The 17764-nt window shown below is 38.5% G+C and overlaps 2 protein-coding genes across 3 annotated transcripts; both read right to left on the bottom strand.

Annotated features, from left to right (window-relative positions):
- Positions 1-1559: 1559 nt before the first annotated feature.
- On the bottom strand, positions 1560-9596 carry LOC103150618 (carboxypeptidase A1-like). Of its 2 annotated transcripts, none has more exons than XM_007570311.2 (11): positions 9347-9596; positions 5045-5126; positions 4831-4953; positions 4615-4710; positions 4351-4452; positions 4097-4198; positions 3903-4013; positions 3638-3728; positions 3077-3276; positions 2868-2952; positions 1560-1840 (listed from the first exon to the last, which is right to left on the bottom strand). In XM_007570311.2, the coding sequence occupies exons 1-11, from the start codon at positions 9412-9414 to the stop codon at positions 1653-1655; spliced, it is 1248 nt and encodes a 415-aa protein (XP_007570373.1). In that variant the 5' UTR covers positions 9415-9596; the 3' UTR covers positions 1560-1652. The 2 variants fall into 2 exon arrangements, with proteins under 2 accessions (XP_007570373.1, XP_007570374.1); XM_007570312.2 differs by lacking the exon at positions 9347-9596 and adding an exon at positions 6613-6740.
- A 1057-nt stretch (positions 9597-10653) lies between these two features.
- Positions 10654-15997, bottom strand: LOC103150616 (carboxypeptidase A1-like). The gene is made up of 11 exons (XM_007570308.2): positions 15891-15997; positions 14909-14990; positions 14664-14798; positions 14468-14572; positions 14263-14364; positions 13366-13467; positions 13170-13280; positions 12979-13069; positions 12546-12745; positions 11748-11832; positions 10654-10973 (listed from the first exon to the last, which is right to left on the bottom strand). The coding sequence occupies exons 1-11, from the start codon at positions 15956-15958 to the stop codon at positions 10786-10788; spliced, it is 1269 nt and encodes a 422-aa protein (XP_007570370.1). The 5' UTR covers positions 15959-15997; the 3' UTR covers positions 10654-10785.
- Positions 15998-17764: the final 1767 nt, after the last annotated feature.

Here is a 17764-nt window from a genome sequence, read left to right as displayed (position 1 = left end):
GGGTCTTGCGTCTCTCAACTTTCTCTTCACAATATCCCACAGATTCTCTGTGGGGTTCAGGTCAGGAGAGTTGGCAGGCCAATTGAGCACAGTAATATCATGGTCAGTGGTTTTGGCACTGTGAGCAGGTGCCAGGTCATGCTGAAAAATGAAATCTTCATCTCCATAAAGCTTTTCAGCAGATGGAAGCATGAAGTGCTCCAAAATCTCCTGATAGCTGCTGCATTGACCCTGCCCTCAATAAAACACAGTGGACCAACACCAGCAGCTGACATGGCTCCCCAGACCATCACTGACTGTGGGTACTTGACACTGGACTTCTGGCATTTCCTTCTCCCCAGTCTTCCTCCAGACTCTGGCACCTTGATTTCTGAATGACATGCAAAATTTTCTTTCATCTGAAAAAAGTACTTTGGACCACTGAGCAACAGTCCAGTGCTGCTTCTCTGTAGCCCAGGTCAGGCGCTTCTGCTGCTGTTTTTGGTTCAATAGTGGCTTGACCTTTGACCTGGGGAATGAGGGACCTGTAGCCCCTTTTCTATACACACCTGTGCACAGTGGCTCTGGATGTTTCTACTCCAGACTCGGTCCACTGCTTCCGCAGGTCCCCCAAGGTCTGGAATCGGCCCTTCTCCACAATCTTCCTCAGGTTCCGGTCACCTCTTCTCGTTGTGCAGCGTTTTCTGCTACACTTCTTCTTTCCCACTGACTTCTCACTGAGGTGCCTTGATACAGCACTCTGGGAACAGCCTATTCATTCAGAAATGTCTTTCTGTGTCTTACCCTCTTGCTTGAGGGTGTCAATGACGGCCTTCTGGACAGCAGTCAGGTCGGCAGTCTTACCCATGATTGCAGTTTTGAGTAATGAACCAGGCTGGGAGTTTTTAAAAACCTCGGGAATCTTTTGCAGGTGTTTAGAGTTACTTTGTTGATTCAGATGATTAGGTTAATTGCTCGTTCAGAGAACCTTTTCATGATATGCTAATTTTTTGAGATAGGAAATTTGGGTTTTCATGAGCTGTATGCCAAAATCATCAGTATTAAAACAATAAAAGACCAGAAATATTTCAGTTGGTGTGCAATGAATCTAAAATATATGACAGTTTAATTTTTATCACTACATTATGGAAAATAATTAACTTTATCACAATATGCTAATTTTTTGAGAAAGACCTGTATAACTTGGACCAGAAATAAAGATGAGGATGTTTGTCATGTGAAAGATATTGAAAGTATTTCTGGTCAGAGCAACTTGGATAAAAGTGAAGTTAGGTAAAAGCTATATTACTGCAACCAGTCTTGTGAGATTAAATTTGTAAAATGACTGCATTTAAAGTATGCTTTACAATTTTACTTATTTTGTCTAAAGGTAAATGCATGGATGAATGACTCAAGATCTTCATGAGGCATTGCTCTTTCAATCCTGGAAATGTTCTTGAGGTGATAGAAGACCGACTTTGTAATTATGACACATATCATAACACCATTCACAAAACTGGAGCTAAAATGCATTTTCACAGTAATTGTTGAACAATAAGTAAAACAATAGTAATTCTTCATTTTCTGATATGCATTTTTATTGTCTTTGTTTTATATTAGCAAATAAAACTCAAAAAGTACATGGAAGGCCTCAAGGCTTCCATTCTGTTCTTTTAGTACGGGTTCTTGAGGGTGTGATCCATAATGACCTTCAGAGCCAGCCATGTCTCATTGGCAGTGGGAACAATTTGATTGGCAGGGAGGATGAAGCCAAAGTGGCCGGTGTCCCTCAGTTCAAAGGTGTAGGAGTACTTGATTCCCTTCTTGTAGGTCCAGTCGATGGAGCCCCCACTAGATTGGTCTGCAGTGAAAACAAAGTTACTTTACACAATTGTTGTCTGATTTTCTGGAACTAGAATATGTCACTCTGGCTACCCAAATCAAATTATGTTGCTGAAAACTAGCTTAAAAGAAAACGTTATGTTAGTTATATTGACACAGCAAAACACTACTGGTACTGGTAGAAGTTTCTTGTATGCTGTAAGTGAGTCTGAGTTGTTGTGTACCTGTTTGCTCTCAAGTATGGGGTGCTGTTTGTAAAATTACTCTGGAAAAAATGAACTGCAGTATTTTGGTTTCGTTAGCCTGTCTTAGAGGAACAAATGTGGGTGTTCATTTTTCAAAGTCAACATGTTATTCAGATATTTATAAAAATCAGAATCCCAAACTAAATGTTTAATTTATTTAGCTTTCAAATTACATTTAGTTTTATTTAGTTAGGAAGCTAAGTACCGGTACTTAGTTTCCAAATTAAGTTGAATTCCCAATTGAATGTTTAACGCTCCTGTTATGTTCCGGGTCAATTTGACCCGGGAACATTATAGCTGTACATCACAAACGAACATAACACGAGGTTTAAGTCTGAGCTAAATATTTATTTTGTAAACTAAATGCTTATTCTCCAAACTAAATATTTAATTTACAAGCCAAACTTTTTTTTTTTTTTACAAACTGAATACTTGGCTTGCTAACTAAATATTTAGATTGATAGCCAAATGTTTACCACAGACTTAAATGTTTAGTATGGAACTGAATATCTAGTTTGAAAATTAAATATTTAGCTTTATAACTACATAATTAATTTAAAAACTAAGTTTTCATACTAAATATTTAGCTTCTGAGTTAAATATTTAGTGAAAATATGACTTTGAAAAGTGAACTCCTACTTTTTGTTCCCAAACCGAGAAATTGCTGTTAATTTTTTGCCGTGTATCTTTACAAATAGCACCCCATGCTAAAGAGGATGTAATCTCTTATATTTAAAAACTACACAAGCTTTAGCAAATGCACAATGAAGTTTACTGTGGCCAAATGTCTTGGGGACTCACAGATGGTCTTGATGATGCTCCCGTATCTGTAGTTGGTGCCATACAAGGAGGCCAGAGCAGTGACGGCCTTTTGAGCAACTTGGTCCTGCAAAATGAAATTGACCATAGTTACCAAACAATCGAGCTTCAAAGGTATGCAAGATGTCTCATATAAATGTTCTTGTTTATTAAGAATAACAGACTAAGGACTAGAGCAGAAGTGTTTGTACCAGCTCAGCCTGGTCTTTGGCAGGATTCCTGGTGTAACCGTAGGGGTACAAGAGCATCTGTGAGTAGGAATGGATGGAGATGAAGGCCTTGATGTTGCCATGTGACCTCACAAATTTTACAATGGACTTGACTTCAGGCTCAGAATGAGCCCTGGTTCCATGATAGGTCTCTGTGCATGGATTGTTGCTGGAACCACGTCCTAAATGTTTAAGCATCAGAGAACAAAAAAGGAAAGACAAAAAGTTTGAGACAATTTTTTTATGTGGATTAATTTGAATTAAGTTAAAAATGCATCATGGAATTGATGAGATCGAAAGGAATGTCACACCAACTTATTGATAAGACACTACATAACATTAACGCTGATCAAAGTGCTGCCCAGGGTTAGAAGAATAATTTATATAAAATAAATAAGAATTAAAATGAAAGTTAAGTTAATTTGCTAACCACCATTTTCCATCTCTTATGCTGATTGTATTAGTTTAGGTATAGTGCAACAAAATTTTTAGTTTTGCTCATCGCCAATTGTTTGAATTTTCCTTATGGAAAAAAAGTTCTACCTCCAAACCCAGCATTCCAGTTCCGGTTCAGGTCCACACCAACACAGCTGGAGTCCTGATTCTGCTTCCTGTTCTTACGCCACATTCGGTTCTGGAAACAACAGAGAAACTGTTTGATATTCTTTTTTTTTTCAGTTGTCCTCTGATTATGTGTACCTGATCTGACATGTTAGTGAAATGATAAAGTTCCTAAAAAGAAGCATATTTTCAGTTGTCTAAAGAACAACAGGGTCCTATAGTTTATGTCTAAGTGTGCCCGTCTCACGTTGGTGTGGGTGAAGTGGTACCCATCAGGGTTGACCACCATCTCTAAGAAAATATCCATTCTGTTAAGGATTTCAGTGAGAACAGAGTCCGTTCCATATTCTGTCACAATCTGTGAACAAAAAGCAACAATAATAAATATTACAGCAGTTTTTGTCTGCTCAGAGGCAACAGGTACTGAAATGATCAAACCACCTTCTTGGCGAAAACAATGCCACTGGCCTGAGTGACCCACTCTCTGGCATGGATCCCAGTGTCGATCCAGATAGCTGGACGGTTGCTTCCACCAGTGCTGAACTGTAGAGAAGAAGCAGAAGAAGCAGAAGCAGAAGAAGAACTCAGGAACAACAAAGTGCAAATGATAAATGTGATGGTTGTGTGATTTCCATTTCCATTTGAAGTCATGGTTTGGTTTAGAAAGAGACTAGATTTTCTGAAACGTCTTCTACCTTGAGGACATTAAGTGGACGGCCCTCGACGCTGTGGCCGATCACTGTCTTGCTGACCAACTTTGGATTCTCAACCACTAGCATGTCCTGGAAACTGTAGATCTGAAAGGAAGTCAAAAAGATTAACCCTGACTCTGAAGTTGAATTTTGGAATCTTTGACATTACGTTTTTATGATGTAAGACAAAACCAGATGTTATAATAATAAACATTCTCCGTGTAATATTCAGCTCTGCGTATACACTGATAATGAACTTAAACTAACCTGACTGAGAGTGTGGTAGTTGGTGTAGTCGAAGCTGTCAGTGTTTCCAGCAGGAGCGGCGGACTTCATCTGCCTCCGCTCCTCATCCAGCAAAGCCTGCAACGTAACCTGGTTAAATGATGCCTCAGAAACAAAGAGTGTGATGGAACACCAATGCGGTTTCACAAACCTCGCCCTATAGAAGCTTACACTACATATTGCCGAGTTTTGTAGTACCTGTAGGTCTTTAATCATGGTGAAGTACTTGATGCTGTGACGCTCCATGTAGCTCTTGACAACCTGCAGGCTGTGAGAGGGAACTCTGACGTCCACAGGCGTCACCCATCTCCAGAAGTCCAGCTGTAAAAACACACAGATGTTTCACATGCTGCATAAATCTGTGTTGTTTTTACTTCTACTGTCAAATCAATAGTCTCAATTGTAAAATAACCTCCAAGTCCAATATGTCTTCCATAACTCTGACAAGGGCCAATTGGACATCATCTTTCGGCACAATCCGGAAAACCTGATGCCTACAAAAGAAACACAGTGATATTATTCCAGCAAGTTACTTACTGAGGTGGCAGCACATGAAAAAGATAAGTTGTGTGGCTCTGCTTTTGCAGATGTTGGACACTGAAAAAACACTTATCTTCATCAAGCTGCTCTGACATTGGCCCTCTCTTAGTGTGAAATAAACAAAACCCTACTACCTGAAAAGCTATGCATCACTCTTAGAGAGTAATAGTATATGAAATGATCATTTTAATCTTTGTCTTTATTTGTGAATTGCAAGCATGCAAGATCACAGCTGGAAATTTTGCTTTGGGAAAACAGTTTTACTTTTCCTCCATTAATTATGGTGCAGGATCTTTTTCTAAAGCCATTAATAAAAACTAAGATAAATTTTTTGAGTGTGGAGACAGAAGCTGTGTTTCCATTGACCATATGATATTAATTACTCAATCTGACATTTTGAAAATAAATTTGCTTAATCGAAACACACCAATTTCTCATTTTTTACTAAAATACCAGGTCCCTCTTCATCATCAGCTTTCTGCCTGAAGACTTTGAACCAGCATTTTGTGTGTGCAGCTGTGTTTTGTGCTTAATATGGCTTTTAGGATTATTTCCATAAAGCTCAACGTAGGTTTCATCAGACCAAACTATGTTTCCACATTCTTGTGGCAGAGTTTTGCAAACTCTACCAACGCTTGCATGTTTTCTTTGGAAGGAAAGCTCTTTGTCTTGCTACATAGATCGCAGGCAATGCATAAAAACAGTAATAGTAATGTTGGTGTACTAGAGAGTTAATACTTAATAGACGTTTTTGCTTCTCCTTGTATGTTGGAGTACCTACGTCTCTTGGCAGAGACCATGATCAACTTTCGAATAATCTTGAATACACAAAGTAATTTTTTTCAATCGGAAAGTGTAAAAAAATTAGTTTTTTGATCCTTCTGTGTACTGGTTGCCTGATATGTTTGTAGGACTGTAGTGTGTATGGAGCATATAATGTACAAAGTGGTAACGCAGAATAATAAGACATTGATAAGTAAAAAGTGAACTTTATTAACAATTGTAATAAACAGAAACTTTAATTGGAGCATACTGTGATCACAGTACTAATTTATAAAATATGTAATGCTTATATACTTGGAAGACATTCTAAGTATATTTTAAATGTAATTCGATCACAAATATTACATGTTTCAAGTTAACTAGTCCTGAACTAACTTGAAGTATACTGATGATTAATCTAGGTCAAGTATGCTAACATTTTATGTACTTAGTATATAATTTTTCACAAGGGTTAATAATGCACATTTCTCATTTTGAAGCAATATTATTTATGTTTGTATGTGGACAACATTGTGCACATATTTGGAATTATTACAAAGTAGACTTTGCTCTGTGTCCCTTTTTTCTTGCACCTTGGTAAAAGTAAAGCAAAAATAACAAGAATTTGTCTGACTCAGTGTAGTCAATGGTCAGAAGAAGGTTTGCTGGCTCACTTACCCACGGAAGTCCTCTTTGCTGAGAACAGCAACAAGCAGAGCAGCAAACACAACAAGCTTCTTCATCATGATGGAAAAACTCAAACAGCCAGCCTGGCGGCTACCACCATGTGTGAGCGAGGCTTTGAGAATCTCTTCATGCTCTGTGGGGGTAAGAGCTGGCAATCTTCTTATCTTTCACAAAACCAAATTTAGTCTCAGAATTACTGGTACACTGCAAAATCTTACTAAGTCTTTGTGGTCTAATTTTGTGTGCAAATGTCCTACCACATTGGAGATATGACTAAGCTAACTTACAAGTGATTTGTCAGCAAGATATAGGAGCTTGTTTGAAGTCAATAATTCTGTAATATTGATGAAAAAGTTCCATTTATAATTTGGAGGAAAATGTCTTGTTAGAAGAGAAATCGTCTGGCAGTGGAACTAGAACTTTCCCAGTTATAAAAGCAACTTCTGAATCATTTTCAGTAATGATGGTTCTTTGCTGGGAGTCCGTCAGGTGGCTACATTTTGCCTCAGTATTTTCACTTGTTGCCTTGCAAAACATCTCCAAACCTGTTCGATTTAAAGATATTTCTTGTCCAAACCCTTTTCAGCCCCGTTAGATTCAGTACTGAGCTCTGACTTGGCTTAACATTCTTGTAAACAACCTTTTTTATTATTATTATTTGGATGTATATTGGAGTCGCTACAAGTTCGACTTGTGTGCACTTTGAATGCAGATGCTTGACATTTTGCTCTACACCTGGCATTTTGCATGTCTGGTTTACATTCAATGGGCACCTCGAGGGCCAGTTGCTGCACGTTTCACGTGTCTAGCATGGCCCTATTTGACGCGTTTTTAGTGTTTGACGTGTCCGATAAATAGGCCGGCAGTGGAAATCAATGGCTAGAGCGATTTTGACATGTTTGACATGCCTCCACATAGACTTTGAATGTAAACCAGATGCTTGGAACGGTAGGTGTAGAGCAAAATGTCAAGTGTCTGGGGTGCTGTGGTGACACAGGGGTTAAGCACAACCCACATAAGTAGGCCTTAGTCCTGGCTGTCACAGGTTCAATTACCAGCTTGGTGACCTTTGCCACATGTTTTCCCCTCTCTCATTGCCCACTTTCCTGTCAATTCACTATCAAATAAAGCCCACTAGAGCCAATAAAACCTTTAAAAAATAAAAAAAAAAGGTCAAGCGTCTGCATTCAAAGTGCACATGCTCAGGATGCGTTTTGTCTGAATGCATAATAAACCTAACTGATAAATTCAAAACACCAATTGTTACATCCCACAAGGAGCAGCTGGTCCACACAACATAATGTGTTAGGAAAATAGTCCTTACAACAAGGGTGTCCAAAGTCGGTCCTCCAGGGCCGGCATCCTGCATGTTTTAGTTCTCTCCCTGGTGGTAGTAACAATCTTTCAGCTTGTCAATGTTCCTCTTAGGCCTTCTAACGAGCCATCATTTGATCCAGGTGCGTTAAACCAGGGAGAGAACTAAAACATGCAGGATGCCGGGCCTTCAGGACCCACTTTGGGCACCACTGCCTTACAATGTGTCAAATGCAAACACACACACACAACCTTAGCAGTCTTTCAAGTAATATTTTTTTCTACCTGCATGTCCAGTCATTAAATAGCAGACATTCTGTAAAAAAATTTTTTTACACAATTTTGTCACTGAACAGTGACTTTGTAAAAGCAGCTTTTCAGGAAATGATCGTGCAGTTTTCCCAACCAAGCAGAAGCACATTTAGTCTCTTGGTAAATAAAAGTCTTTACTAAAGACATAGCCTTTTATGTCTTGGACCACAGGATGGGTTATTTACAGGTATGGGATGAAGCGGAAGAAAATGGATGGATGGGTGGGTGGATGCACAATGTACACCTGCAAGTCATTTTTCTCCTGCAGTCAGTTACCATTTACCAACTGCAGGTAAATGGTAACCAGCTGATGTGGTTACCATCAGTGGTAAATATGTCCACCAAACATGTCTTCTGTTTCTATGTGAAAATAATTCAGTTTTAGACTCATCTGACCAATGAACATTATTCCAGTAGGAGTCTTTTTCTATAGTTTTTGTGTTTATTTTCTGGCTTCATGTTTTTCCTACAAAGCAAAAGTTTTCTCCTCCTTGTAAAGTCTGTTTCTGAGTGTGCAGACATGGACTTTCATATAACCAGCAGTAAGAGTCAGCTGTAGGCCCCTTGATGAGATTTTAGGGGGTTTGGAGTACATTTCTTCAGGAGTAGACAAAACTAATTGTCAACAGTTCAAACCTCCTTCAAAATGCTGAGTCATAAGGTTCTAATAAGGTGCTTCCGACTCAATATGTTTCTGCATATTTTTGGCAATTTTAAGTGGAAATAACAGTGGGGTATTCCAATCAACCCAGACACAGATTTTTTTAAAATCATAATTCACTTAAAAATGTAAAACCCATTTTTCTTTGTTTTTCTTTATTTAAATTACTTGAAATTATCACTTACTTAATGCAAACAGAGGAGTTAAAAAAAATCTAGAACATCACTGATGGTTGCTTAATATATGTTTCTCATTTTGAAGCAATATTATTACTTGTATGTTGTCAACATTGTCCACATTCATATGTAATTATTACAAAGCAGACTTTGCTCTGTGTACTTTCTTTCTTGCACATCGTTAATAATAAAGCAAAAATAACAAGATTTTGTCTGACTCAGTGTAGTCAATGGTCAGAAGAAGGTTTGCTGGCTCACTTACCCATGGAAGTCTTCTTTGCTGAGAACAGCAACAAGCAGAGCAGCAAACGCAACGAGCTTCTTCATCATGATGGAAAAACTCAAACACACCCTTGGACCAAACAGCTTTTTAAAGGCTGCGGTGGGTCAGATCCGTCCTCAGTCCATATTCAGGAATACATCTGGGTTTCACCAGCAGGAATTGCACCATGCTGTTTGAAGTTTAAGCTTTTAGACAAACATATGTTACGTCCAGTTTCCCCAGAAAGAGGAAGCTAGTTCAAAGCTTGTTTAGTTACACAGCAACATAACACACTTCCTTCCTAGGTGCATCTGTACATTCTGTAAGAAATGTGGTCTAAATGTTTCCCCTTTGTGTTATTTTTTTCATATTTATATAAAATATATAAGCTTGGGAGTTATATGAAGGTGCTATAATATAAAGAAATAAATAATGGCTATTAATTTCATGACAAGTGTTCCATTTATGGGTTATCGTCTTTCTTGTTTTGTTGGGTTTCTTAACAGTGGTTGTGTGTTTAGAACTTATTTCATAAGCCTCGAAATAAATTTTGTGAGATATGCAGATACCACAGCATCCTTCCTGTTTTTTGTCCCAGTCTGATATAGATTTATAATTAATCAAGCTAAATGGTGAGTACAACTGAAACTGAACATGTAGGCCTGCATGTTTTTACATAAATTAAATTATAAGAAAACTGCATAGTGTGGAAGCTGATCAGGGCCTCTGAAAAATAAGAATTTTGACTTTTTTCTTAGAATTCTGACTTTTGGTCTCAGAAAACTGAAGTCAGATTTCTGAGATTAAAATTCTAAGCAGCTGATAATTTTATTAATTCTGAAAATTAAAAAAGAGCAAGCTTAGTGTGCTAAATATTTTCAATGTTAGCAAAAACACTAAGTGACAAGCACCAAAATGAAAATTAGCCCAACTATTATCATGTTGGCAGATTATAATAGTGGCGCACCCACAATTCATCTAATCTAACTCAAACAGTCCTTCCGAAAGTGAACTTTGCATGTCATAATTTACAGAAATGTTACTTTAGTCAGTAAGAATTCCAAATTATTTTTAAATAAATCAATCGGTGCTATGTTGTTTCAATTAGCTTCTTGTCATGTGACACAAAACCTGTATTTGAATGCATTTTATCACAATTTGTCCTAAAGATTCTGGAATCTGGCCTGTAGACATGATAAGACAAGGCCATGCCATCATCTGCTAAGGATTACACTTTGATGACAAAAAACTTTGATAACCTCAAACTCAAGTTTTAAACTAAGGTGCATCGGAAAGAAACAGATTTGTTTGTTTTTGTTGTGATCTTTTATTTTTATCTCTCTTTTTTAATATAGTTAAGATTTTGTTTTCACCTCAAAGATTACAGTGAAACAGAGACAGCAGCTGGAATTCAGTCCTGTCCTGAACAAACTGGCACTTTAATATGGGTTCTTGTAGGTGTGATCCATGAGGGCCATCAGAGCCAGCCAGGTCTCCTCAGCCGTGGGGATGATCTGCTTGGCAGGCAGCAGGAAGCCGTAGGAACCGGTGTCCCTCAGCTCAAAGGTGTAGGAGTACTTGATGCCCTGTTCATACGTCCAGTCAACAGTAGAGCCACTGGCTTGGTCTGGGATTAAAACAAAGATGTTAAAATGGCAGTATTGTGTATTTTCCAGGCATAATACCACAAACCAGTAGCTAACTTCAGATTTTATAAAAAATATTATACAGATCTAATATGACTTAGAAGAAATTTGACTTTGTACTTATGACTTTGAAATTGTACTCTGTCTCTTTAAGAAACGCCTGCTCTTTCTGAAACTCTGCCCGAGTTGTGATGACTACTTTCAGTAACACCCGGTGGAACACCTGGAGGAGTTCCACCTGGTGTTTGCTAGTTGCTACTGACTAGTCTGAAGGAGCTGAGAGAAGAATTGAAGGGGGATGGGTGTTCTGTGAGGCAGAAGCTCAGAATCTTGGAAAATGCGGTTCAGAGGAGGAGCTGTGCCATTAATAGGCATGTTAGGTCCAAACAGGCATTTTGCACAGCAAACCACTCGGTTGCCATGGGAGATTAAAGAATTTCTCAAGCATCCATGAAAGAATCAAGGCAACACCCCAGGAATGTTTTTGATAACATTACAACATGATGTAAAGTTCAAAAATGTTGATTTTACATAATACTTTAAGTAAAATCAATGAACGTAAAGGAGCAGCTTCTTCCTATTACTAAATACGTAAAAATGGAATTTAATACAACAGATTTATGGGAGTTTTTTTGCTTATCTTTCATAAAATGTATATCTTTGATCTACTGTTTACATGTTTAAATGAAAAAAAAAAGTCAAAAATTGACTGATAAAAGTAGTCCATATCTGTTTTTTGTGATGCTAAAACTTACAGATGACGTTGATGATGCTGCCGTATCTGTAGCGAGTGCCGTACAGGGAGGCCAGGTCGGTGATCGCTTTCTGGGCCAGAGCGTGCTGCAAAAACAAATTGTTTGGATTCTTACTAACATAGACATACAGAAAAGAATAATCAAGTTACATTTCGAGCTGTTTAAGTGGAGAGGTAAATTATTTGTTGACCCAGACAATGCGAGTTGAGGCACGCCGCCCCTTATGCCTGTTCTCCTTCTCACTGAGTGGAGTGAAAAACAGAAAGTGCTTTTGTGTGCCTCCTTGCAACTGCCACTTGGTTCCTGGCCATTCATGGTAAAGAGCCGGTCAGTAGATTTGGTTGATTTGTGAAAATCAAAACTTTATTGTCACCGTTTCCAGACTTATGAAGATCTACACACATTTGCATGGAATAACATATTTCTCTCGTCACTTGCTAGTCAAAAGTGCTTGTTTTATGTTATATTTATACTGCAGGGGAAAATGAGTCATAGTTTGCTAGTTAAAAGTTTCTAGGCGTACCAATGAGTTTAAAATAAGACTTTTCTTGTATCCACTTCATAGGAATTGTTAGAAATGTACTAAACTAGTTAAAAGTATAAATGAAGGGTTTTTTTTATCATACCAAATGAATTAAATAGATGAAAGTTAAATTAAAGCTTATATTAGTGTGAGATTATTGTACTCTAAGACAAGAACAATTTTTAGGCATTTTTTTCCAATTGTACTAATTGTTGTGGATAACTCTACAGCATATTTTACATCCCTATCCTGTGGAAAATAAAACCAATAAGTACCAGTTCAGCCTGGTCCTTCACTGGAGTTGTGGTGTAGCCGTAGGGATACATGAGCATCTGAGAGTATGCATGGATGGAGATGAAGGCCTTGATGTTGCCATGGGACTTCACAAAGTCCACGATGGACTTAACCTCAGACTCAGAGTGAGCGCTGGGGCCGTGGTACGTCTCTGAGCAGGGGTAGCTACTGGCTCCAGGTACTAGGAGGAACATGACAAACACAAACAATTTGATAATACCTTAAGTCATTATCGAATTGGCTGATTCTTGTTTGTGATGACAACCAGCTGAACAGGAGGAACAGTTCAACAATACAGATGTGAAAAATATTGTTGTTGGGTACCCCCTGGTGGTAGCATTGGCAAATGACCTGTGGCAAATAATTTTTTGTACAACGCATTGAATTGACATGGATAGAACAGAAAGACGTTACGTCCAAATCCAGCATTCCAGTTCCTGTTGGGATCAACTCCATAACAGGAATATCCAGGATTGGGCTTCCTTGTCTTTCGCCACATACGGTCCTGAAAACATATGGATGGTTGAGTTTTGCAATTTTTGATGTCAAAACTGTGACTGGATGTTCCCTCAAGAGTTCTTGGTGAATAAAATTGACTGGTTTACAGAGGTGTGGGTAAAGTAGTAGCCATCAGGGTTGGTTGCAATCTCCAGGAAGATATCCATGTTGTTCAGGATGGCGGTGAGGGCAGAGTCTTTTCCATAATCTGTCACAATCTAGTGGCAACAGCCAGGGGGACACTGTCAATGAAAACACTGACATTCAGGTGTTCAGGTAACCATAGGGACAAAAATGAAGCACCTTCTTGGCGAACCACAGCCCACTGGCTTGAGTGACCCACTCCCTGGAGTGGATTCCAGTGTCGATCCAGATGGCAGGACGATTGCTTCCACCAGTGCTGAACTAAAGCCATGGGAAGAGAGGGAGAGTAGCAGTCATGGTAGAGTATTTGTTTTGAAACTTGAGAAGATGAACATTACAATTCCTGGAAAACTAAAACCTAAACTAAATTAGATTGTAGAGGATGTGTGTGTGAACATCAGTTTTCAAGCCTTGTGACAGAATCTCAATTAGACTTGGATCTGGACTTAGACTGATCTTTCATCTTTCCAGTCTCAAGACCAGATTTTTGAAGTATTTGACCAATAGTTGTCCTGTAGACAGATGCCCTCCCCTGAGCACAGTATCTCTGCGTCTCTGAGTCGAATGAAGTGGCTGATGATGTCAATCCAAAAATTGGAAACGTGGCTAATAGGCACTGAATCTTTAGTTCACTTCCACAGCTGCCATTGATAAAACTACAATTCAATTCAATGACCTGCGGCAGAGCTTTTAGCAGTGTTGCCTTGCACCAAGAGTTTATCTGAATGAAGTTTCTACTTTTCTTTGTGCATACTTAAGTTGTTCTCCAACAGTCCAAATTGATGCTTGTTAGATAAATGAACATCACTTCCTCTTAGGTTGGAGAGTCAACATTAAATCAAAATGAACTGTTGCTTTTATTTAGTCTATCACACAAAATCCCAATGAAATCCTTTGAAGTTTTTGGGGTAACGTGGTATTGTGTGAGGAGTAAAAATGGTTTTATAAGCCAATCTATCAGCTACTTCAGTTCAACCACTTTTACTTCACTTTCTGAGAACCTTTCATGAGGAGATGTTAAACATTTCTAGGTAAATCCTCCACATGATTCTTTACCTTGAGCACGTTAAGAGGACGGCCCTCATAGCTCTGACCGATCACTATCTTGCTGACCAAGTTGGGATTCTCAGCAACCAGCATGTCCTGGAAACTGTAGATCTGAAGGAATGGAAAAATGTTAATTCTCCATGTATCAGCTCAAAACACTGAGTACTGGCTTATCTAGATGACAATCATCTTAGTGCAAAATGTGCGCACTAACCTCACTAAGAGTGTGATAGTTGGCATAGTCGAAGCTGTCAGTGTTCCTTGGTTGAACGAGGCGAGCAGCAGACTTCATCTGTTCCCTCTCCATATCCAAGATGGCCTAAGAGAGCAAATACAACTCATGTTTAGGTTACATCTAACAAAGTGATTCAGTGATCCTAGATTAGTGATCAGTGATCAAGGTCTTGTACCTGGACATCTTCAATCATGGTAGAGTACTCAAGGTCATGGCTGTCCAGGTAACTCTTGAAAGTCTCCAGGGTGTGAGGAGGAACTCTAACGTCTACAGGGTAGGACACACCAGTCACCCCCATCCAGACGTCCAGCTGGAATGAAACATTAAAAGAAGTACAAATACAGTATGAAGACAGAATATGTATGGATACTCTTTACCAAAAATATGATGTCTAGCTAATATCAATAGAACATAAATAACCTCAAACTCCACTATCTCCTCCTGGTTCTTAAGAAGAGCCAGTTGGAGCTCATTCTTTGGGACGATGCGAAGCACCTGGTGTCTACAAATGAGAGCAGAAATAACAATATTTAGAAAAAGCTAAGGTATATGTTTGCTTTGCAAATGAGCTGGAGGCAATATTTTAAAAAGGAACGTTGTCCTTATTTTCTGTATTTTGTTTGTTTGTTCTCAGCTGTACTGTAGTTTAGCTGAGGGATAAAACAGCTTCAAGCTAAATCCACCTACAGACAAAATGCTATCTTTTGGGAAAAAACACAAAACTGAAAGAAGAGAACACCCGGCTTCAAAGGTCAAACAGAATCCTCATCTAAACTATGCAATCAGTCTGAAGAATTAACTCAGAATTCAAAGATCCTTGAAGAGTGATTGTTTTCCTGAGCACTAAACAGTGGTTTTTCATTTTAGGCCCCATTGATTTGTAATCCATGTTCCAAAACACTTTATAGCAGAACATGAAGCTACTAATTCCAATAAATCACAATTTTACCCATTCTTCAGTTAAACATGCCATCATTCTGTCCTGCTTGTCAATGTCACATGACTGATTTTAGGACTTTGTATCTCCATAAGAGGAGAAAATGCTTAACTAACAAGAACATGTACAATGATACATATAGGTTTGAATATCTTGGTGGGAAACGTTTTCTTATCAGGTATGAAATTGAAGAAGAAAGGAATGAAATGATGAAGAGGTAAACTGACCAGATCCATTAAACATATCAGATGTTAACCACCTTCCAGCCATTGGCTTTTTATCCATGGATGATTTCAAGTACCTGTCAAAAATCTACCTTCCCACTATCATTATTATTTACCGTTGTGTAAAGTGCACCTCCTTTACATCAGATAAACAGCAATGGAGAAACCAGTCCAGTCCTCGGGTCTTCTAATGACTTCTAAAGGTAAATACATTGTTACCTGTGATGCTGTGAAGACTCACCCCTCAAAGGTCTCCTTGGCGAGAACAGCAACAAACAGCGCGGCGAATGCGATCAGTCCCCTCATCATGACCAACTGTGTGAAACTGGTCAGGGCCGAAGCTAGCCTTTTATGGCGAAGCGTGCGGGGTCATGTGTGCTCACCTCGACCTTGCCTTGTGTTGGATGAGTGTCACCGGCTGCTCCAGTTCCCAAACCTCCCTGCTGTTACTCACATGCTTTTTTTTTCTTTTTTCGGAGAAGTTTTTATTTGTTCAGTTTTCACAGAACAAATGACCGTATCATAGTGAACAAAAACAAATATTTACTGCTTTCCAACAACTAAAGTTAAAACATAATTTTCTTCCCTTCATTCTCTCTTATTAGGCCAGAGGCATTTCCAAAACAAGTACTTCAGATATTGCTGCTTGGAGGTGGTGTCCTCCTTTAAAGTCTTAAAATGGAAAGAAAGGTTTAATATTTGAGTTCCACATTAAATCTCTGAAATTTTAGCACTCTATTAATAATCATGAATTATTATTGGTTCTATTCAAGGACTGACTAGGATCTGTCCCCTCAGGAAATACTTTTGAAATATGTTGTTCAGCGTGAACCTAATGCAGGTAACAGCATGCTGAGGACGGAGTGCAACAAAAATGTGTGTGGACATTTGGCTTGAATGTGGTTCATAAAGGAAAATCCCACATATTTTATTTTGCTGAATCCTGCAACTTGTAAGCCACGCCCCTTTGGTTCTGGAAACGCTTCTGCACAATCAGAAAGCACACACATCCTAGATCTTGATGGGTTGATGTGTAAACAAAGGGATTTGTCATGTTGGGTTCATGTTTATTGCTGACATGTTTTGAAACATATCTTACTAAAACTTAAGGCTGTAAATATTGCACGTTTCAACAGCTTCTGTGCAATACGCCAACAAACAGTGACATTTCTGAGGTTCCATGTCACTACATCAGAATTGGGTTTTGACTAAATGTTTAAAAATGTTTCCTTGACACTCCTGTGCAATTTTCTCACCTGGATGTTTTTGTTTATACACTTAAAAAACACTACCTGTCTTTGAGAATCTTTAACATTATTTTCTAATATAATCTATCTCAAATGTACTCTCACCTATTTATTTATTTTGTTTTGATGACTTTGCAAGAAAAAAAAAACAAAAAACAAAAACAAAACATAATTACACAACCAAGCTGATAAGCTATGATGTGTAAAGAATGATACGGAGAACTAAAACAGCTGCAGGATTCACATAGATGTACTGAAAAACAGAAAGTGTTCTTGTTCCTCGTCCATGTGCAGGAGCGAGCTCCTACCAAAACCATACTGAAGGGCATTGACTTTGATATGAGCTTCTGCTCAGGTCTGAAACGGCAGTATAAGATTAAACAGCTTCTTTTATTCCTAAAAACTCATTGAAATCAAAATTCTCTCCTACACCTTCTGCTTAGGAAAACAACAAAATAGGAAATCCTCTTTCCCTGCAGTCAGCGCTCACTCATTCTGTCAGTGCAACACAGGCTGATAAGATGGGTTTAATTTTAGACATTGCAACACAAAGGTCATCTGGCAGAAAGTCAGGAAATGTGACCATGAATGATACAGAGAGTCACAAAGATCAGCAGTTTTGTTACTCTGAGCAACATTTCTAATCCCATCTAGGAACAAGGCAGAATCTGGGAGTAGAGGTGTGTATGTTATTTTAATTTTAATATATATGAATATTTTGGTTATGGGTTCTTCTTTTCAATGGACTTATTGACAGTATTATCATTTGGTATTAGCATGCAATTTTTTTTTGGTGTTTAAAAACCCAACAAGGCATGGAGGGTTAGCTCCTTCAGACTAGCCAGCAGCAATCAGCAAACTTCCGGTG

Source organism: Poecilia formosa, unplaced genomic scaffold (assembly GCF_000485575.1).
Source record: "Poecilia formosa unplaced genomic scaffold, Poecilia_formosa-5.1.2 Scaffold258, whole genome shotgun sequence".
NCBI lineage: Eukaryota > Metazoa > Chordata > Actinopteri > Cyprinodontiformes > Poeciliidae > Poecilia > Poecilia formosa.
The sequence above is the reverse complement of the archived record's forward strand: the minus strand, read 5'-3'. Positions and strand labels throughout refer to the sequence as shown.